Source organism: Gopherus flavomarginatus, chromosome 3 (assembly GCF_025201925.1).
Source record: "Gopherus flavomarginatus isolate rGopFla2 chromosome 3, rGopFla2.mat.asm, whole genome shotgun sequence".
Lineage (NCBI taxonomy): Eukaryota > Metazoa > Chordata > Testudines > Testudinidae > Gopherus > Gopherus flavomarginatus.
Window position 1 is genome coordinate 30164336 of NC_066619.1, and position 23044 is coordinate 30187379.

At 43.1% G+C, this 23044-nt stretch overlaps 1 protein-coding gene across 1 annotated transcript in view; it reads right to left on the reverse strand.

Moving 5' to 3' along the window:
• The window catches only part of OXCT1 (3-oxoacid CoA-transferase 1), a 154901-nt gene that overhangs the window by 15641 nt on the left and 116216 nt on the right, over positions 1 to 23044 (reverse strand). Inside the window, exon 14 of the mRNA XM_050947017.1 lies at positions 19102 to 19191. Coding sequence (XP_050802974.1) covers positions 19102 to 19191 — 90 coding nt within the window. The remainder of the gene's footprint in view (positions 1 to 19101; positions 19192 to 23044) is intronic.

A 23044-nucleotide genomic window follows, 5' to 3' on the forward strand; every position in this document is an offset into this window, starting at 1 on the left:
GGCACCCACACCCCTCCACCCATATCTGCAGGGCCACACCAGATTGAGAACTCAAATGGGACTGTGGGATCTGTTACTGTCTGTGTTTAAGAGGTGTTCATAGGGTAAAAGAGGCATGTAAGTATGTGTATGTGTGTATGGAAGGAGGGAGAAATCCTAAATCTGGTTCAACCTGTGCTAAAAATTGTTTTTGAAGTAACATACTTTGTTATTTGAGAGTGAAAACATCATTAATCTACCATGACGCATCAAAATTAGAACTGTTCACAATGGGGAAGCGGATGACACAGGGTAATGGGATGAGCTTTTCAGCTCTCGATCACCTGTGTCAGTTGAACCCCCAGCCAACAGTGATTGTGATTGTGATCAGTTACGATCTCTTTGTTCAGTGGTCTGCACTGGACGTCTCCATCTAACTCTAACTTCACAAAGGCACCATTACAACATTGCTATATACATTTTTTTAACCATTCTAAGCAAAAAAGAGTCCTCATACCCATTCAGTTGTTGATCTAACTTGATTTTTATTACTCCTAGGCAGGGGTAGTTCATGTATTGCCAAACTGCCTAACACTGTATGTTCTGTGCCTGTTTGGTGGATAGATAAAACACCACTCTCTAGCAGTATTGCCTTCCTCGTCTTTACAAGCAAAAAACTCACTTGAAAAAAAAGATAAAAGAATTGCTGACAGCAGTTACTACCTAATCCAGTGGAGGGCAAACTATGGCCTGCAGGCTGGATCCAGCCCATCAGAGCTTTCAGTCTGGCCCACGGGATTGCCAGCCCTATGGTGCAGTGGGGCTAAAGCAGGCTCCATGCCTGCCCTGGCCCCACGCCGCTCCTGGAAGCGGCCAACACACATCCCTGCAGCCTCTGGGAGAGGACGACGGGCACAGGGCTCCGTGCACTGCCCTTGCTTGCAGGCACCGCAACCCGCAGCTCCCATTGGCCGGGAACAGTGGCCCATGGGAGCTTCGGGGGTGGTACCCACAGGTGAGGGCAGCATGCAGCGGAGCTGACTGCCCCACCCCACCCCACCTCACGGAGCCACTGCCAGACATTCTTCTGGGAGTGGCACAGGGCCAGGGCAGGCAAGGAATCTGCCTTAGCCCTACTGTGCGCTGCTGCCACCCTGGAGATGCATGTGGTAAGTGGCGCCGGGCCGGAGCCCACAGCCTGAACCCCTCCTGCACCCTTCATCCCAACCTCCTGCCCTGAACCCCCTGATCCTCTGCCTTGAGCCCCATGCCGCACCTCCTCCAGCACCCCAACCCCCTGCCCTGAGCCCCCTCCCGCATCCCAACCCTCTACCTTGACCCCATTTCCCCACCCAGATGTGGTCCTCGGGCCAAAAAGTTTGCCCACCCCTGACCTAATGAAACAGTAAAACAATGTTCTCAATCTTTTAAATATATGCCCTGATACTGTAAATCAGAGCCCACAAGTAGAAAACCGCTAGCATTCAAGCACTTTTCAAAGTTTAAAGGAAGACATACAAATGAACAATGGAAGTGCTGGTTGCACCTTCATAATTAACATTGAGTTCTATCTTGCACTTTGAATCCCTGAACTATCTCTTTGTATGAAAAATACAGCATATTGTCTTCAGAAGTACAGCACTTACTCCTGAGTACAGAACAAATTTTCTGAGAATTTACAAGTGTATCATAACAACCTGGAGGTTTTGTGAGTCATCACTGTAGCTGAAGATGTAAAAAAAAATTAAACTGGTTATAAGATAAAAAGTTTCAAGACTGGGCTAAATTCATTATCAGGGCTATCAAAATGTATCAACCATAGAACGTGCGGAGGAGTAAAAGATATTAGCAAGGCAATGATAAGCCAAAACCACCACACACTGCATCTAAATACCCTTGAATTTTGGGAAAGTTCAGACCCAGATGTGAACTCTTAGTCTGATTTCCAGTATTAAATGTTTGCCACTTCTTCTTTCAAACAGAAATGGAAGAGACTATAGAACTAAAAATGATAGCTTCAACTGAAAAATAACTGGATCATCCTGACTTATACCACAATACAAAATGATGGTTTCCAAAATCTCCAGAATAAGTGGTGTGGCAGAACTGAGATGACATCCTATTCATCCTAAACTTGCACTTATCACAGAGAGTTCAAACAGCACTGAAGTTATGGTACGGGTAAGTGTGAAGAAAACTACTTTGGTGTTTATGAAGCCTGACAATGCCCAAATTCAATATTCTTTGCCAATGCTGAAGTTACGTTGACAATTCTTGACACTGCAGTGACCTTGGCTGGTATCTAGTTCCTTCACCCTCTAGCTTTTCCCACATGTGGTATTTCTTCTGTTTTTTCCTCCACTATTGGCATTCACAGACATTTCAGAAGCCTTGGAGGTTCTAATGTCAATCATTCCTTTCAGCTGCAGCTAGATGTCATTCCTCTCTCCTCTGTAGCCTTTCGCTACACTTCAATGTCTTACATCTTGATTTCTGTTAATCCATCATCAGATCCTAACCCTTTCAGTGAATTATCTTATTACTGTTGTTTATTTGCAGAGCAACAAGGTAAGACACAGGGCTTGTCTACATCACAAAGTTGCAGCGCTGGTGAGGGGGTTACAGCGCTGCAACTTAGGAGGTGTACACATCTGCAGGGCATCACCAGCGCTGCAACTCCCTGTTTGCAGCGCTGGCCGTACTCCCGTTTTGTCTCGGGTGTAGAGGATCCAGCGCTGGTGATCCAGCGCTGGTAATCAAGTGTAGACACTTACCAGCGCTTTTCTTGACCTCCGTGGAATAAGCAGGTATCCCAGCATACCTGAGAAAGCCTCTGGTAATCAAGCAGGTCTCCTTCCCCGGTTTGCTCTCGCGTTCCCCGAACCCCCGTGCAAGCAGGTCTCCTTCCCTGTGGTTTGCAGGGGGGTTCGGGGAACGCGAGAGCAAACCGCGGCGAAGCTGGTCTCTTTCCCCGGTTTGCTCTCGCGTTCCCCGAACCCCCGTGCAAGCAGGTCTCCTTCCCTGCGGTTTGCAGGGGGGTTCGGGGAACGCGAGAGCAAACCGTGGCGAAGCTGGTCTCCTTCCCCGGTTTGCTCTCGCGTTCCCCGAACCCCCCTTGAAGCCGCCCAACAGCGCTGCAGTGTGGCCACATCTAACACCACTTGCAGCGCTGGTTGCTGTAAGTGTGGCCACTCTGCAGCGCTGGCCCTATACAGCTGTACTAATACAGCTGTAACAACCAGCGCTGCAAAATTGTAGATGTAGACATACCCACAGAGATATCTGCTCTGAAGACGCTGTAATCTGAACAGACAACATACAAACCAGAGATGTCTTTGACTGTCTCTAAACCATCGACTTCTTATCAGTGCAGGTTTGTAATAAAATCCTCTTTTCCAAGAGGATGGCTAATGGGTATTCATATATTTGTTTCAGTTGGTAGGAATGTTGGGTTCTGAGAGGGATGAAGGAGCACTTCTCTAACGAGTTTGAAGTACTTGTTAGATGCAGATGAAACAACAATTTGCTCTCAGAGAGAAACTCTTTTCGGCATAGGAATAAGTAGGATGAACAGAAAATCTGCTCTGGCAGAAATAGCTATCCCAAAGGAATGCTACTTGCTTCAGAAGTGGTGTTACTGGTGAGGGTTGTGTGCGTTTGTGGTTTTTGACAGAGCATCTAAGGCCTTGGCTACACTCACACTTTACAGCGCTGCAACTGGGGTGTGAAAAAACACCCCCCTGGGCGCTGCAAGATACAGCGCTGTAAAGCGTCAGTGTAATCAGGGCAGCAGCGCTGGGAGCGCGGCTCCGAGCGCTGCACGCTACACCCGTAAGGGATGTGGTTTACATGCAGCGCTGGGAGAGCTCTCTCCCAGCGCTGCTGCTCTGACTACACTCACACTTCAAAGCGCTGCCGCGGCAGCGCTCCCGCAACGCTGCCGGGGCAGCGCTTTGAAATTCCAGATGTAGCCATACCCTAAAAGTCATAACAGCAGCTTTCTATTTTTGAGTTTTAGATTTATATATTTGCAATTTCTTCACTCTTGGAGCAGCAAGAACGAGCAGTATTAAGAACCAAAAGAGAGGGACAAGCTTCTAAAACGTAAGCTCTCCAGGGAGAGCAAAATTCTCAATTTAAAAATAAATTAGTTTGTGGGAATGCCATTATTCCTGCCAGTCTCAAAAAATGACAAGTAGATAATCACATAGTATGTTATATGAGCTGCACATCTACCATACATTTCCATTATACAGTACAATAAACCATTCAAAGAGAAGATGATAATTATAGACAACAATCAATGAAAATAAAGGTTTTTGGTGTCAGTCTTAACGTCTTTTCTCAGAAAAGATAAAGAAAGATCTGGAGTGGTAGCCCACTAACATCAGCCTCTGAGACCACATATTTGCTAAAAAATGAAGAACGTACTTTACTTTTGGTGATACCTTCCCACAGAAAGCAGAGACAAAATAAATAATTCAGGGATTTCCAAACCAGGCTCCCCAGAAGAAATGCACATATGACATTTCTTGTACCTAAAAGCCAAAATTATACATACATGCACCAGGGCCAGCCTTAGGGAAAATGACGCCCTGGGGGAGCTTGCTGCCTGCCCCCAAGACACCTTCCCTGAGGAAGAGCTCGTTCTTTGGGTGGGGCAGATCAGTGAAGTGAGCCCAGGTAGCCTGTTCCCTGCCCAGGCTTCCCAAACAGCGGGCGACCACTCAGCAGGCAGAGCACCAGCAAGTGCAGGGGCAGTAGCACTGCAGGTGCCGTGTTGCCAGGAGGGCGGAGAGGGGTCGTGTGTGAGCACCTGGCTCCCACTCCACTGTAGGAATATTAAAGAAGGTACTAACAGTGATTCCCTCAAGTGACAGTGATCCCCCTCCCCTCAGTTTTACCAAGTGCAGAGGTTTTTTAGTTCTTCTGTTGAGGCTTGTGGGCTTTTGTTTGCAGAAAACACTGATTGTATCTGTCCTGTGAAAGATACTTTATTACTATGTAAAACTTACAAACAAGTTAATTGACTTTGTTCTTGAAGTAAAGACTACGCTAGCCTTAAGCTGTAATTGATACAATGTAAACAAACAGACTTTCACCCTTTGTGATTACAGGGCCGGGAATCTCATAGGAATTAACACACACCCCAAAAGTGGTGGAGACAGTAAATTAAAATATGGTTAAGATATGGAATGTATGTTGATGAATGTTTGATGTACGTGAATGGTTAAGGAGGTGCCAGCCTGGAAAGGATTCATCGGCCGAAAAATATGTCAAGTGGACAACCAGACAACCCCTGGAGGGTAAACTGAGATTCACTCCAAACACCTGGAAGGAATGTGCCACTTCAGACAGTGTGGAGCCACCAGGAATGTGCCATTTGCTAACTGAGCCAACAACAGCAGGATGAAACGGTTCCCATAGACTAACATAGGAATTAATTCTTCTAAAAATGGACTCTAAAAAACTGAGGATTTTAAGTCCCTGGTTCTGCTGCCAACCTCCAGGAGCATCAGGTGCATCTGACACAGACTTGGCTCCATCCTCATGACCAAAATACCTGGCCAGTAACTTGGCATGAGCAACTTCTAGGATGGTAACTATAACACCTATACAGAACCTGAATGAATAATTGTGTGTGTGTGTGTATAAAAAATAAGTAGTGATAGGAATAAGTAGTTAAAACAACATTGTTTGCTTTTATCTTTTGCTTTATTATTATACCATAAATGTGGCATCTTTGCCTTATCTATCTCAATCAGATCCTGCTGGTTTTTATTATATTGGTATAACATTTTGGTGGAGAATATCAAAAAGGGGATTATTGGTAGAGAGGCCTCAGGTATTGTAAACATTAGTGTGCGCACAGCTGGCTCTATAATAGAGAGGTTCTATTTTTGGTTAACCAAAGCCTACTGACCTCCAGAGGGTAAAGGCTTCATAAAAGAGCTCATAGAAACTTTAAGCTACAATTAATCATACCCAAAGTGTTCACTGAGAAATCAGAGGTAACAAAAGCCTATAGGGCAAGGTACAGCTGCTCGCTCAATGAGATCAGGGGTAGCAGGATATAATAATTTAGGCTGTGTCACTCGCTGCAAGGGTTCAGGGGTGATGAAGGAAACTATACATGTGCTAAAAATGTTTAAGTAAAAACAAGGAAGAACAATCTCAGGGTACGTCTACACTACGGGATTATTCCGATTTTACATAAACCGGTTTTGTAAAACAGATTGTATAAAGTCGAGTGCACGCGGCCACACTACGCACATTAATTCGGCGGTGTGCGTCCATGGTCCGAGGCTAGCATCAATTTCTGGAGCGTTGCACTGTGGATAGCTATTCTGTAGCTATCCCATAGTTCCCGCAGTCTCCCCCGCCCCTTGGAATTCTGGGTTGAGATCCCAGTGCCTGATGGGGCAAAAATCATTGTCGCGGGTGGTTCTGGGTAAATGTCGTCACTCATTCCTTCCTCCGGGAAAACAACGGCAGACAATCATTTTGTGCCCTTTTTCCCTGGATTGCCCTGGCAGATGCCATAGCACGGCAACCATGGAGCCCGTTCAGCCTTTTTTTTTTTTTTTTTTTTTTTTTACTGTCACCGTATGTGTACTGGATGCCGCTAACAGAGGCATTACTGCAGCGCTACACAGCAGCATTCGTTTGCTTTTGCATGATAGACACGGTTATGAGTCGTTCTGTACCGTCTGCTGCCATTGTAAATTGGCAGTAAGATGACGGTTATCTGTCGTTCTGTACTGTCTGCTGCTATCATGGGTGCCACTGGCTGAGGTTGGCCGGGGGCGCAAAGGCAAAACTGGGAATGACTCCCCGAGTCAATCCCTCCTTTATGGTTTCTAAAAATAGAGTCAGTCCTGCCTAGAATATGGGGCAAGTGTACTAGAGAACCAGTGTATCAGAGAGCACAGCCGCTCCGCGTCAGATCCCACAGAAATGATGAGCTACTTGCCATTCACGGGGGGTGCCCCTGCAACAACCCCACCCGTTGCTTCCCTCCTCCCCCAACCTTCCTGGGCTACCGTGGCAGTGTCCCCCCCATTTGTGTCATGAAGTTATAAAGAACGCAGGAATAAGAAACAGTGACTTGTTAGTGAGATAAAATGAGGGGGAGGAAGCCTCTCAGTGCTATGATAGTCCAGGCAAGACATTAAGCGGTGTGAGGGAGAGGAGCCCAGCATACCGCTGCTATGATAGTCCAGGCAGTACAGAATCTTTTCTTTACATAGGAAAGGGAAGGGGCTCATGGAGCTCAGCCCCCAGTTGCTATGATGAGGACGGTTACCAGCCGTTCTGTACCATCTACTGAGAATGACCGGGAATCATTCCTATTTTTACCCAGGCGCTCCCAGCCAGCCTCACCTGAGGCCAGCCAGGGGCACTCACGGGCTGATGACAAGGACGGCTAGCAGTCCTACTGCACCATCTGCCACCAGGGAGGGGAGAGGAGAGGATATTGCTCTTCCCTGCCGCAGCATCGCGTCTACCAGCAGCATTCAGTAGACATAGGGTGACACTGAAAGAAGTCAAGAAACGATTTCTTTCCCTTTTCTTTCATGTGGGAGAGAGGGAGTAAATTGACGAGCTATACCCTGAACCACGCCAGACAATGTGTTTGAACCTACAGGCACTGGGAGCTCAGTCAAGAATGTAAATATTTTTCAGAGACTGCTGTGGACTGTGGGATAGCTGGAGTCCTCAGTACCCCCTCCCTCCCTCCATGAGCGTCCATTTGATTCTTTGGCTTTCCGTTATGCTTTTCACGCAGCACTGTGTAGCCTGGAGATTTTTTTCAAACGCTTTGGCATTTCGTCTTCTGTAATGGAGCTCTGATAGAACAGATTTGTCTCCCCATACACCGATCAGGATCCAGTATCTCCCGTACGGTCCATGCTGGAGCTCTTTTTGGATATGGGACTGCATTGCCACCCGTGCTGATCACAGCTCCACGCTGGGCAAACAGGAAATGAAATTCAAAAGTTCGCGGGACTTTTCCTGTTTACCTGGCCACTGCATCCGAGTTCGGATTGCTGTCCAGAGCAGTCACAGTGGTGCACTGTGGGATACCGCCTGGAGGCCAATACAGTCAATATGCGGCCACACTAACCCTAATCCGATATGGTAATACCGATTTTAGGGCTACTCCTCTCGTTGGGGAGGAGTACAGAAACCGATTTAAAGAGCCCTTTATATCGATATAAAGGGCCTCGTAGTGTGGACGGGTACAGCGTTAAATCGGTTTAACGCTGCTAAAATCGGTTTAAACACGTAGTGTAGACCAGGCCTCAGAGGGAGGAATGCAGTTTGAAGGAGCTCCAACCTCACCTTTTGTAAAAAAAAAAAAAAAAAACACCACCACCCTTTAAACAAATCCTTCAGAGATATGGGCACAGTCCTTGGACTGAACAAGCCCTCGCAGATGCTTGCTCTATTTCGGATCTAGAGGATAGATTGGCCCAATATATCCTCATATGTAAACCCCCAAATGCAGCAAAAAGAGACGCTGCAGGGATCTGGCTGCTGTGGGAGGCTTGTAATGACAGCTACCTCCGCCTAGCAGCCTGTAAAGAGACGAAAATCTCTCTAAAAGAACAACTATCTCAATTGGAAAAAGGGGTAGAAAATTGGAAAGTAATGGCACATTGGGAAAACGAAGCTTGGGACCCCCAGGAAACGTGGGAAGAAAATATGTGGAACAACCGTTGTAAGCTGCTCTTTTAGGAATTAGGGGTTATAGTGCTTAATATTTATCAGTTTGGTTTTGTTGTGGTTGGTTGTTGTTCACAACTGTTGGGAAAAATGTTTTAAAAAAAAACACTGTCTAAAGATATCCTTAAAAAACAAACAAACAAATTGGCTAGGTACTTATTGATATATAAACCCTCAACTCCAATGAAAAAGGAAGCAGCCGCAGTTTGGCTTCTATGGGAAACCTGTAATAAGGTATTCCTTCAATTGGCTAAATGCAAAAATAAAAAACTGCACCAAGATTTACAAGTCTCTGCTGCAAAAGCAGAGAAATAAAAATGTATGTAGTACCCAAACTCTGTTAAGTGCCCTTAAGGTTGGATACAAAGAGTTAAACAGCACTCTCAAATCTTACAACAGCAGTAACATCAGAAAAAGAAACATTTAAAACCCCAGAAGGGGCAGACTTTTGGGACCCCTCTGGAGATTGGAAAGGGGGATATTTGGGTAGATTTCTCCTCCCAAGGCCAGAATGCCATTGCAACAGTAACGGCAGTGCCTGCGTCTGCCTCAGACCTCCAAGCCATGGCGAAGTGGCTGGGAATTTTAAAATGAAAATTTTTTTTTGCACCATTTAATTAGCATTTGTGCAGCCTCAAGTACCAAACACACTGTGGCAGAGACTAAGCAGGGTCTGCCATGTGGAAGCACTGTGCTAATTTATTTCTAAGCTTCTATCTTTCAGGCTCTAAAACCAGAACATCAGGAGAGCTAGTACTAGCTGAAGAGTTATAAAATACCATGGTTATAGTGTCGCGACAAAGTCTGTGTTGCATGTTCCGTGTTGCATGTTCTGTGTCTGTCTCTAGTGGTGTCCTGTGCTAGCATTGGGTCCAGAAAAAAAAATACTACACTAGACAGGGCAAATGTCTTTTTCTCTCTCTACTTCCCTCATGTCCATCCAACTTATCAACCACTTGTGTCCAAAAGACTTTGGTCCCCAGTGCATCAGGTTTACATTTGCTTGTATTGTTAATTCCACACTTTCCTCTATGCACTCTGGTTCTACTTCCCCAAGCCCTAAAGGGTAGTTCTTGGGCCCTCATAACCTGTAAGACCTTGGCCCATAATTGCAGGGCCCCATCTTTCAGGTCCCCCAAAACTTCTCAAGTACAACTGTTAAAAATAGGGAATTCTGCAACATTTTAGCAACTAAATGTTAGTTTAAGTCCAAATCAGCTTAACCTTGCATGACAACTGTGGTCCTCCTACAAAATTTTATTTGTTGTGTGTGCTTAAGGAGGTCCTGACCTCAGTAACTTTTATTGTTTGATGGCTATTGCAGCATCAAACTTGGGCCTCATCTTATGTGTCAATGTATCCAATTATTGTAATGGTTATGTTTTATTGTATTCCCAATTATTATAACTATAATTGTGTTTAGGTTATATCTCGTGTTTAGTCAATTGTAATGGTTTTAGTTATATTCACCTGGTTATAATTGTTTGGTCTGTTTGCAACAGATCACTTGTGCCCTACCATGACAACAACTACTGTAATGATCATAGATCAAGGGACAGAGTGTTAGCAGCCCCACAGTAGATGAATGTCAGTACTGTTTTTACTAAAAATCACACTTAGGGTATGTCTACATCTACAATTTTGCAGCGCTGGTTGTTACAGCTGTATTAGTACAGCTGTATAGGGCCAGCGCTGCAGAGTGGCCACACTTACAGCAACCAGCGCTGCAAGTGGTGTTAGATGTGGCCACACTGCAGCGCTGTTCGGCGGCTTCAAAGGGGGTTCGGGGAACGCGAGAGCAAACCGGGAAAGGAGACCAGCTTCGCCGCGGTTTGCTCTCGCGTTCCCCGAACCCCCCTGCAAACCGCAGGGAAGGAGACCTGCTTGTTCGGGGAACGCGAGAGCAAACCGCGGCGAAGCTGGTCTCCTTTCCCGGTTTGCTCTCGCGTTCCCCGAACCACCCAGCAAACCGCAGGGAAGGAGACCTGCTTGCTCGGGGGTTCGGGGAACGAGAGAGCAAACCGGGAAAGGAGACCAGCTTCGCCGCGGTTTGCTCTCGCGTTCCCCGAACCACCCTGCAAACCGTAGGGAAGGAGACCTGCTTGTTCGGGGAACGCGAGAGCAAACCGGGGAAGGAGACCAGCTTCGCCGCGGTTTGCTCTCGCGTTCCCCGAACCCCCCTGCAAACCGCAGGGAAGGAGACCTGCTTGCTCGGGGTTCGGGGAACACGAGAGCAAGCCGGGGAAGGAGACCAGCTTGATTACCAGAGGCTTCCTCAGGTATGCTGGGATACCTGCTTATCCCACGGAGGTCAAGAAAAGCGCTGGTAAGTGTCTATACTTGATTACCAGCGCTGGATCACCAGCGCTGGATCCTCTACACCCGAGACAAAACGGGAGTACGGCCAGCGCTGCAAACAGGGAGTTGCAGCGCTGGTGGTGCCCTGCAGATGTGTACACCTCCTAAGTTGCAGCGCTGTAACCCCCTCACCAGCGCTGCAACTTTGTGATGTAGACAAGCCCTTACTGTTTACCATGGCCAAAAAAGTCCCAGCTAACACTAACAGCTGAGCTGGTCGACTTCTCGATTGACCTTGAAATTAGATGATAAGACCTTACTGATAGCCTATTTAAAAGCAAAGAAGTGATCAATTTTTAAAACAGACAGATAACCAAGTAGAAAATCGGACTATTCATATTATACATGCCAATGGGGACATGTTACGAATTGCCACCACAGAGAAACAAATTACAGTCTACCACTGGTATAATATATTCTCTGGATGGTTCCCGACTACCACTGGCATCCTATCAGTAATGCTACATCCCTTAATAGTAGTCTTGATATTAAATTGTATTTGTATAATTGGTATGTGTGGCATGTGTTTTCAAATAAAAAAAATGTATGCTAAATTGAAATCACAAACGCATGTTGCCTCACAGTACCTTCTCTTAAACAGGTTAAAAAGAAAGTGACACTAACGATTACATACATATCTTAGTGTCAAAAGGGAGATTATGTAGGAATATTAAAGAAGGTACTAACAATGATTCCATCAAGTGACAGTGATCCCCCTAGTTTCACCAAGTGCAGAGGTCTTTTAGTTCTTCTGTTGGGGCTTGTGGGCTCCTGTCTGCAGAAAACACTGATTGTATCAGTCCTGTGAAGGATACTCTATTACTATGTAAAACTTACAAACAAGTTAATTGACTTTGTTCTTGAAGTAAAGACTATGCTAGCCTTAAGCTGTAATTGATATAAACAAACAGACTCCCACCCTCTGTGATTACAGGGCTGGGAATCTCATAGGAATTAACACACACCCCAAAAGTGGTGGAGACAGTAAATTAAAATATGGTTAAGATATGGAATGTATGTTGATGAACGTTTGATGTACGTGAATGGTTAAGGAGGTGCCAGCCTGGAAAGGATCCATCGGCCGAAAAATGTGTCAAGTGGACCACCAGACAACCCCCAGAAGGTAAACTGGGATTCACCCCAAACACCTGGAAGGAATGTGCCACTTTAGACAGTGTGGAGCCACCAGGAATGTGCCATCTGCTAACTGAGCCAACAACAGCAGGATGAAATGATTCCCATAGACTAACATAGGAATTAATTCCTATTAAAATGGATTCTAAAAACTAAGGATTTCGAGTCCCTGGTTCTGCTGCCAACCTCCAGGAGCATCAGGTGCATCTGACACAGACTCTGCTCCATCCTCATGACCAAGATACCTGGCCAGTAACTTGGTATGAGCAACTTCTAGGATGGTAACTATAACACCTATATAGAACCTGAATGAATAATTGTGTGAATGAATAATTGTGTGTGTGTGTGTATATATATATATAAAAAATAAGTAGTAATAGAAATAAGTAAACAACGTTGTTTACTTTTATCTTTTGCTTTATTATTATATTTACAATAAATGTGGCATCTTTGTCTTATCCCTCTTAATGAAATCCTGCTGATCTTATTATATTGGTATAACACCACAGCCTCCTTTATCCCCTCTCCCTGCCTCCTGAGTGGGCTTTACTAATAATCATTACTTAGGAGCTCATTGCCCTTCTGCAACTTCTTGACCATAGTGCACCCCGTGACTATGGCGCCCTGGGCGGTCACCTACATTGCTGATCCATAAGATCAGCGCTGCATGCACCTAAGAATGAATAAATAAAACCCCACAATTCATAATAGCACAATTCTTGTGTTTTCATTCTCCTCAGATTTCAGCACTCCCATTGGCTAAAGCAGTATATCAGTCCCAAGAATTTTACAAAAAGAGATCTTGCTTATACTATTTTAAACATATAAACATGGATGAGTTGTGTATGCAATGTCAGCCTGAGCTGACTGTCCTGACTTCTGGAGGTTAGGTATGAGAGTTCAGGGCCAGTATCTGCACATTTGTATAAAAGTTGAGACTGAAGAATATGCATGTGCACATGCAAATGGGTATTTGCACACACACGAGATTTTTGCTCATGCAAATGCATTTTTGCACTTTCATTATATATTTGCACATGCACAAACACATTATTCAGTCAATGTAGGGCTGTTTTTTGAAAGTCTGCATCTTAAGTTCACTGTTTCAGTTAAAACATGAAACTTCTATTTAAAAATATAGAAGTCTTGTTGAACCATTATACATGGCTGAAAAGTAATCCCTGAACGCAAGGGTTTTTTTTTTTTTTTTGATTTTTTTTTTTTAAATTACATTTACTTAACTTTCCTATTTACTGCTATACAAATTCTCTAGGGCATTCCTGATTTTTATAGACCTAGTTACAAAATCCCTAATAAAAACATAGACGAGACCATAACTAAGTTTTGGTTTCTGCTATCCCAGAGATACAAAAGGTTGGCTATAGTTGTAGAAACAGAGATTTTAGGAGAAAAAAAGACTAATTAGATTATCTGGTCTACTTCCCTAAGAGGATTCTTCTTTGAGTATCTGTACATGTGAAGCCCACTCCTGGTATGCGTGCACTGGAAAGCAGAATCTTTACCAGTAGTGTCCACTGGGGCCATGCATGCATCTTGCATGCCTTTGTGTCTTCCTGTTTCTGAGGGAGGAGCGATCCCAGCTGCCACTCAGTTCCATCTTACTGTCCATGGCAGCAGGGCTGGCTCTACAGTTTTCACTGCCCCAAGCAGGGCGCTGAATTGCCACCACGGACAGCGGGGGCAGTTCATGTGCCTTTAGGCCAGCAGGCGCGTTTCCACAGTGGCGGCAATTCAGCGGCAACTTCTATGTTTAGCTGAAGCCACCCTGGGCAGCTAAACATAGAAGCTGCCACCAAATTGCCCTCACTGCGGAAACGCGCCTGCCGCTCTAAGGGCACATGGATTGCCCCCGCCCTCCGCAGCGGCAATTTGGTGTGCTGCTTGGGGGCAAAACAGGGACTGCCGCCCCTTGCAGAATGCTGGTGCCTGGGGCCGGCCCTGCATGGCAGTGAGACAGAACAACTTCAGTGTTCTCCCTGCTCCTGTAGTCTCTCTATTGCTACATAGGTGTTAGTGAGGTTACTGTACTTAGGTTTTCCTAATTTTGCCAAACACACACATTTGTTGCTAGCCCACAGGCAACATAATACTAATAACGTAGATCGAGTTAGACTTTTGTTACTCAGCTGCCTCAGAATCTGGGGCAATCAGGTCTATGGCGGAATGAAAATCTTGAGGTTTAAAAACCCGCCCATTCTGCGGTACAGCAATTCCACTGAATGAGGGACAGAGTAAGTGCCTTTTTTGCCTCTGGTAGGGCCATATCTGTGCAGAGTGTGTGGTCTGTAAGTCTTTTTCAAAACACCCTGATAGGAATGATCGGGGAGAGGGGCATTGGACTCTAGAGTCCTCTCAAGGGAAGAATGTTTTGCTTCTGTATTTAGACTTTAAAAAATCTTTCTGCTTATTAACAGGAATAGTTTTATCGTAGTTCCCCAAAGGCCCAGCCAAGACTGATACCCCATTATCCTAAGCAACATATAAACACATAGTAAGAGACTGTCCCTGTTCTGAAGAGTTTATAATCTAAGGGTTTGATTCTGCAAGTTTCTGAGTGCTCCACTCAGATCTGTACCCGCAACTGTTTTCAATTTAAATGCATGAGCCGTCTCATTGACATCAATTGAGTGTAAAGAGAAGTTTTCTCAGGCAGCCTTAAAGTATCACAAGGAAATTCATGAAGGCAAGTACCAAACCAAGTCTGAGTATGACCCTTCTCTATTAATGGTCTATTGCAAAGCAGTGCAGCACAGTATAAAACATTTATAACACTTTCTAAGATAAAACAAGATTTCTGTTTGCTAATACTTGATATAATTTTCACTGTGAAGCTGAAGTATTCTTTTGCACTATAAATATTGTTTTCAAAACTACCAGTGCTTATTTTATTTCATTTGCTTGATATTTATGCACCACAATTCTCTTCAAAATATGTACCAGACACTTAAATGTGACATTAGCAATAATCATGGGGTCCTGTAAAATACCAATTAGGTGGTCTCATATATAGCACTCATTAGCAAGTTTACAGATTTCAAACACTGAGCCTCTTCACTGGCTCCATGCAGAATGTACAAAATCATCTTTTTTGCCCCCCCATAAAACAACATTTCTAAGATGACAGTTATTTTAGAACAAAATCGATATGAAGTACTTTAATATGCAAGATTACTATCTTATGCAACGTACTTTTCGTTAGTTTACAAAGTGAAAACTCACATGGGTAATTTCTGTATTGAGCCTGTTTTGCTGGTACAGTGAGAAAGAGCAACACCTTAATATGAGTGCCAGGAATCTATTATTTTAGAAATCTTCCCTAGCAAAATATATAAATGAATAGACAATCCATTAAAAATGCAAGAAGAAACTTTGGATTTGGTAAATTAATATAAGCTTAATTAATCCCCTAAATACATGCTGTGACACTGCATCACATATTCTTCATAGTGATATTATTACAATATGGTTATAGCATAATTATGATGCATTTTATGCAAGACGGGTCACGTGAGATGTTATTGAAAGGTTATAATTTGCTGAATATGATTATCCTATTTGCATGCATGTATTCTTTTTGTATCTGAAGTTATAAATACTATGTATCTTTTCTTCAAATGTAGCTACACCTGGGTAATGCCCACTATACGAGATGCTTTCAGTCTAAATAGCTAGTTGTAAAGGGTAATGGGCCATTAGAAAGAACAATAGTCCTTAAGAGAAGCTTATCTCCCACCTAGTGAGCCTTTCTGAGGGTATGGCTACACTTGAAACTTCAAAGCGCTGCCATCTCAGTGCCAGCGCTGGCAGAGAGCTCTCCCAGCACTACAGGTACTCCACCTCCTCATGGGGTTTAGCTTGCTGCGCTGGGAGCAGCACTTCCAGCGCTGTGGCACTGTTTACACTGACGCTTTACAGCGCTGTATCTTGCAGCACTCAAGGGGGTATTTTTTTCACACTCCTGAGTGAGAAGTTTGCAGCGCTGTAAAGCGCCAGTGTAGCCAAGGCCTGAGAATGCTACAGACAGCCTGTAAGTAATAGCTGCTATGACTCTACAAGGACATGTGAACAGGACACATGATGTTGGACTCCATCTTGGGATGTCATCATTTTTCAATAGACTGGACTGGGAACCAAGCTTTGGAACAAAGGATTCCCACCATATATAAAAGCTACATAAAGCAAGGAGTGATATCATCTGGGGTTCTTCACTTCCTACACAAGAAGACTCCTGGAAACACCTGAGGAACAAAGACTGAACTGGGGGAAGTGTTGGACCCAGGCTACAGGGATTTCTAGCCTGTGTATGTAACACTTGGGGATTCCAAGCTGGAAAGCAAATGCAGCTTGCCCTTAAGAATCTGCAGCTTGCTTGTATCATCTCTTATGGTGAGAATCTGCTAATTCATATCCAATCTATTTAGTATATTAAGCTTTGTTTGTATTTTTTGTTTATTTGCTGGGTTTATTTGCTAGATAATCTGCTTTGAGCTGTTTGCTATCCCTTATAAGCACTTAAAAATCTATCTTTTGCAGTTAATAAACTTGTTTTTGTTTTAATCTAATCTAAATCAGTGAGCTTTGACTGGAGTGCTTGGGGAAAATCTCTTTTTGGTCACCACAAGTGTGTATGTTCTCTTCACATTGAGGGAGAGGCAGTCTGGGTATTAAACCCATATACTGGCCAGATTTGACCAGTGCAGGACACTGCTCTGGGGTCCCAGGCCTGGAAACTGGTGGTTAGAGAGCCTGCATGTAACGGAAGCTGAGTGTGTCCCTACCTGTATGAATGCTGGTGAAAGTGCAGGCTGGAGGTCTTTACAGTTTGTCACAGCAGTACAATGTGAGAGGGAGCACAGGTTGGTGGGTCGGGGGCTCAGTGATACCCAGTTCCAGGTGGCACCCTGGGGGGAACCCATCACACATGCTACTAATGTAACATTCAATATTACAAACACTCCCAGCACAGAACTGTCATATGTGAAGTGTTCACAGGTAAAGGCAACTGGGAGAGTTTGGCCCAAATTTACACAGCTCTGTTGACTTCAAGGGAGGAGCACCAATTTATACGAGCAGAAGATTTGGCCTTTATCCCCTTTGACTTGAATAGAGATAATCATCTTAGCATATGTGCAACGTGCCTCAGGTGGCACAGGACCAGGATTCATCGCCAAATTTGGTCCACTGGTTGGATCATTAGCTTCCCCAGCCAAGGCTGTGTACGGACGGGGAGTGTGACGTGAATGCTGATCCACAATTCAGCTGCTTATTTTATACTATAATGCCTTTAGAATTCATATAATAACGCTGTAAAGTTTGCAGGGTTTGATACAATTTATTTTTCTTTTAATTAGTGCTTGAGGTGCCAGATTGTCAACTATCCTTTATGCAAAGAACAGAGGCAACATGGGCAATGGCTGTAAACTTCCCCCACAATGCTTCAGCAATCTACTTCAACCATCTTCTGAGGAACAACCCCTAGTGATGGAGTGAGTGCACCAATTCATTTCACATAACCCCTGAACTGCTATGTGGTGATGGTGGTTTTCATTTACTACGGTCTTTCATCACATATGAACCAGTGAAAGACCGTAGTAAATGAAACCAGTGAAAGATTCTATAAACCATTTTCCAAACCAACTACCATTGTTATTTTGTCATAGAGTTTAATGCCTGAAGGGTCCATCAGATCATCTAATCTGATCTCCGCCCCCCACCCCCCAGCATCTGTGTACTAAATCCAACAACAGAAATTAGACCATAGTATTAGAGTCCACAGAAGACTAGACAATAATGTGACATTGGCAGATAATAGGAGGGACCATAGTGCACCAGTGCTCAAGGCCTCTGCAATGGAAGGGAAATGATTACGCGAGATATACCCAGACAGTCCTGGCAAGTGACCTGGACTCACCCATTGCAAAGGAAGGTGAAAAACCAAGGTCACTGCCAATCTAATTTTGGAAAAATTCTTTTCTGACTGTGCATATGATGATCAGTTAGCATTTGAAAAAGAACTAGCCAGGAAGGCACCTGAGTGAGAGAATGCTCAATGCCACCTCAGAACCTTGGCCCAGACCGTTCAACGCCCCATCTCCGGTCATCCCTGATGCTTCTGACAAAGGAGATAAAGAAAACCCTCCCAGAATACATTAGAGGATGGGGAAAAATCCCTTTGTTTTACTATACTTTGGTTTTTGTTTTTTCTTTCTATATTCTACCAGCATCTACAAGTTTAGTTCAACTGTCAATTTTAAAAGGTAGTTTTTTAGTATTTTAGCAGTTAAAAAACAACATACTACTTTTCTATGCAATCAAAGTGTCCAATCAATATTGTAATGTTTCCCACAGTGCAGGGATTGCCACTTAGACCCCTGGATTGTTTATTCTAGAGTCTCAGCATTCACTGTTTACCAAAAATGAAAGTTTTTAACTTTGTATTTCTGATGCAGCAATAAAAACCAGACTGTATGAAATCATGCAGATAAGGTTTCTTTCATTGAGCTGTCATTATTAATTTGGACAGCCATTTCAATGGCAAATTTCTTTTCCTCACAGTGAAACTTCATTTTTCCAGTCGGCTGTAAGGTGAAGAACAAGTACCATCGATAGCATCTGCTGTAGATCCAGCACTTTGCACAAACATTAAAATTACATAAAATCACTCAAGAATGTATGTGATTTAAAATTACTAAATTTTTTAAGTCAAAAGATTTGTACCCAAGAAAGAAAGAAGTGTCCTAAACACTCGTTAAGTACTTCTATTTCAACTAACAGCAACATTCTCAAGAATCTCCACAGGAAAGATAAAGTAACTTTTTGTTACAGTGCAAAATATTGATTTAGAGCTGAACATCTAGAAGGAAGAGATAAAAGCTTTACCTTGGCTGAGTGCTCCATGGTGACGACCACTTTGGTTTGTGCACTAGACACCAAGTCCATAGCACCACCCATTCCTTTCACCATCTTACCCTAAAATGGAATTTGAAAAGCAGAGTCAAATGCCTTGATATATTTACTACAAGAGGAATCAGTTTAAAATTAGGCAAACATTTCGCTACGCTGAAATGAAATCATTTCAGAAAGACTAGCATGCTTGCCAATTTTCTATGAACCCCCCCCCCACACCATATATCGTTATCATTGCCATTGACAGAACACTGTTGTAAGGAAACATACAGCCAGTTACATTCTGCTGCCCCATGCTAAGAATTGACTGTACTATCTAATGTGGTTAGGAAGAAAATCATGAATCAGAACACATGGTCAATGTCATTTTTGGTGTAACTCAACTGAAGAGAGAGGAGATAGGCTCCAATTCAGCAACCGACTTAAGCCAGTGGTGAGCAACTGCGGCCCATCAGGATAAGCTGATTGCAGGCTGTAAAACATTTTGATGATGTTGACCATCCACAGGAACAGTCCCCCACAGCTCCCAGTGACTAGGGTCCACCTTTCCTGGCCATTGAGAGCTGTGGGAAGTGGCGGGCCGCAGGGACGTGCTGGAAGTTTCTTTTTCTTTTGGCAGAAGAAAATTTTGTTGGCTAAAAATTAGCAACAAGAAGAGCTGTGCTTGTACTGATTTGAAAACCATGAGTTTAGCACCATGCCAGCTCAAGCTGCTGTCTCTATTTCACACCAGAACTCTTTGTTATGTTGTTTTGGAAATAGGTAAATAAATATTGATCAATATTGATTTCTCTTTGTTCCTCAGCCATGCAATGTTTCCTACTTTTATGAAATGCATTATTCCTTTTAAAGTGTAATATAAATTCATAAGCCAGAAGAAACCACTGTGATCATCTAGTCTGATCTCCTGTGACTCAGGCCACACAACTTCCCCAAAATAATTCCTAGAGCATATCTTTTAGAAAAACAGGCAATCTTGATTTAAAAATTGTCAGTGATGGAGAATCAACCACAACCCTCGGTAAATTGTTCCAATGGTTAATTACTCTCACTATTAAAATTTTACACCTTATTCCCAGTCTGAATTTGTCTAGCTTCACCTTCCAGCCATTGGATCATGATATACCTTCTCTGATAGATTGTAGAACCCATTATTAAAATGTGTTTCCCATGTAGATACTTACAAAATGTAATCAAGTCACCCCTTAACCTTCTCTTTCTTATGCTAAATACATTGAGCTCCTACAGTTTATCATTAAAAGGCATGTTTTCTAATCCTTTAATCATTCTCATGGCTCTTCTCTGAACCCTCTCCAATTAACCAACATCCTTCTTGAATTGTGGGCACTAGAACTGGACACAGTATTCCAGTAGTGGTCACACCAGTGCCAAATACAGAGGTAAAATATCCTCTTTACTCCTATTCAAGATTCCCGTTTATGCATTCTGGGATCACATTAGCTCTTTTGGTCAGAGCAACATATTGGGAATTCATTTTCAGCTGATTATCACCGTGACTCCCTAATCTTTTTCAGAGTCACTCTTTTCCAGAATAGAGTCCCTCATCATGTAAGGATCAGCTACATTCTTTGTTCCTAAATGTATACATTTACATTTAAGCACATTAAAACATACATTGTTTACTTTTGCCCAGTTAACCAAGGGATCCAGATTGCTCTAAATCAGTGATCTGTTCTCTTCATTATTTACAACACCCCCAATTTGTGTGTCATTGTAAACTTTATCAGAAACGATGTTATGTTTTCTTCCAGGTCATTGACAAAAAATGTTAAATAGCCCAGGGCAAAGAACCAATTTGTGTAGGACCCCACTGGAAACAGACCCACTTGATTATGACTCTCCATTTGCAATTACATTCAGTTAGCCAGTTTTTAATCCATTTAATGTGTGCCATGTTAATTTCATATTGTTCTAGCTTTTAAAAATTAAGATGTCGTGCAGTACCAAGTCAAACACCTTCCAGAAGTCTTAATATATTATGTCAACACTATTACCTTCATTAATAAAACTTGTAATCTCAAAAAAGATATCAAATTAGTTTGACAGGATCTATTTTTCCGTAAATCCATGCTGATTTGCATGAATTCCTTTACCCTCCTTTAGTTCTTTATTAATCGAGTCCCATATCAGCAGCTCCATTATCTTGCCCAGGATCTATGTCATGCTGACGAGCCTATAATGACCAAGGCTTTACCTTTTCTAAAAATTGGCACATTAGCTTTCTTCTAGTCTTCTGGAACTTTCTCAGTGCTCCAAGACTTCTTAAAAATCACCATTAATGTTCCAGCGAGCTCCTGAACAAGCTCTTTTAGACCTCTTAGATGAAAGTTATCTGGAGCTGCTGATTTTAAAATGTCTAACTCTAGAGGCTTCTGTTTACATTGTCCTGAGATATGAGTAGAAGAAAAGATTATTATCCTCACCATATGATGAGCCTATATAATCAGTTTGTACCAAATGCTGTATTGGATATAAAGTGCTTGTGGTGTATATTTAGCTATGGTTTTCTGTGTGCTGCATCATTAAATTAAATGGCATGTCAATCTCTGCCTACCTGTGTGCTGTAGGTAAGACTGTCAGGCAATTTGAGAGTAAGGGTCTAAGGAAGTGAGAAGAGACTGCTGTCATGAAGGTTTTATCACTGTTCTTCCTTTGATTGGCTGTTTTCTTTAATCGAAAATAAGTAATCCTTAGTGAAATACATGTTCTTTTTTTATATGGAAAACATAACAGTGTTATGCCAAACAACCTGGAAAGAGACATCCACATGGGAAACTTTCAAATGTAAAATTTTCCCTGATAATTCTCTCTTTTCCATTTATTTCCTGCTGTCCCATACGTCAATAAGGCAATTCAGAGCATAACTATGATCCATGACATAAAGCATACAGTGTATCAGATCATTCAGAAAAAAGCTTATTCCATTACCAGTTTGGCCAGCAACTTCAATGGAAATTTCTTTACCACAGAGAAACAAATATCCATGGAAAATGGCATTTTTCTGCTTTTTTTGCAAGGTAAAAAACAACTGTCAAAGCTTCCCCAGCTCTTTCTTCCTACATTAAATCACTTAAAATATGTTCATTGGCAATATTAATAATTTGTATTAAATCAAGAGATTTCTATTCAAAATGTAAATAACTTACTAGCACTTGATTATGATTAGCATCTTCAGTAATTATAAGAAACATTTTGAGCCTTCTCTAAAATAAAGATAAAAAATAACTTGGGAGACTTTGCTTTAATGATACATAACAAAAAATTTGTTTGAAACTGCAATCCTAAAAGGAGTATCAACATTTACATTGGGTGAGCGCTTCTCTGTCAGCCACTCAGATTTGTACACTGGACACTAATTGAGAGCACTACCCAAACTTTTCCCTGGAAACCCAGAAATACAGAGTTCTGCAGAGGTTGAATTGTCTTCTCAGCAACCTTGCACGGACTCTTATCTAGGGCATGGTGTAGGGATAGCTAAAGATGTGGCACTGTTTCCTCATTAACCCTGCAAAACTTCCCTGGTTGAGCGATCAGGGATTATGCCAACCTAGTCATTAACATGCCCCCATGCTGATGTTGAAGCCCCCTTATGGGGGCCCTGGGTGGTTTTGCTTCCTTTAGTTATCTGGTGAGCCATGTAGACTAGGACTCAGTGAGAAAGGATGCTGATGGTGCACTATGGCAAGTCTGTAGCTGTCATAACTTTAGTCCCAGATTTGGACCTTAGCGTCCAAAATATGGGGGTTAGCATGAAAACCTCCAAGCTTAGTTACCAGCTTGGACCTGGTACTTGCTGCCACCACCCAAAAGATTAGAGTGTTTTGGGGCACTCTGGTCCCCCTGAAAAACCTTCCCTGGGGACCCCAAGACCCAAATCCCTTGAGTCTCACAACAA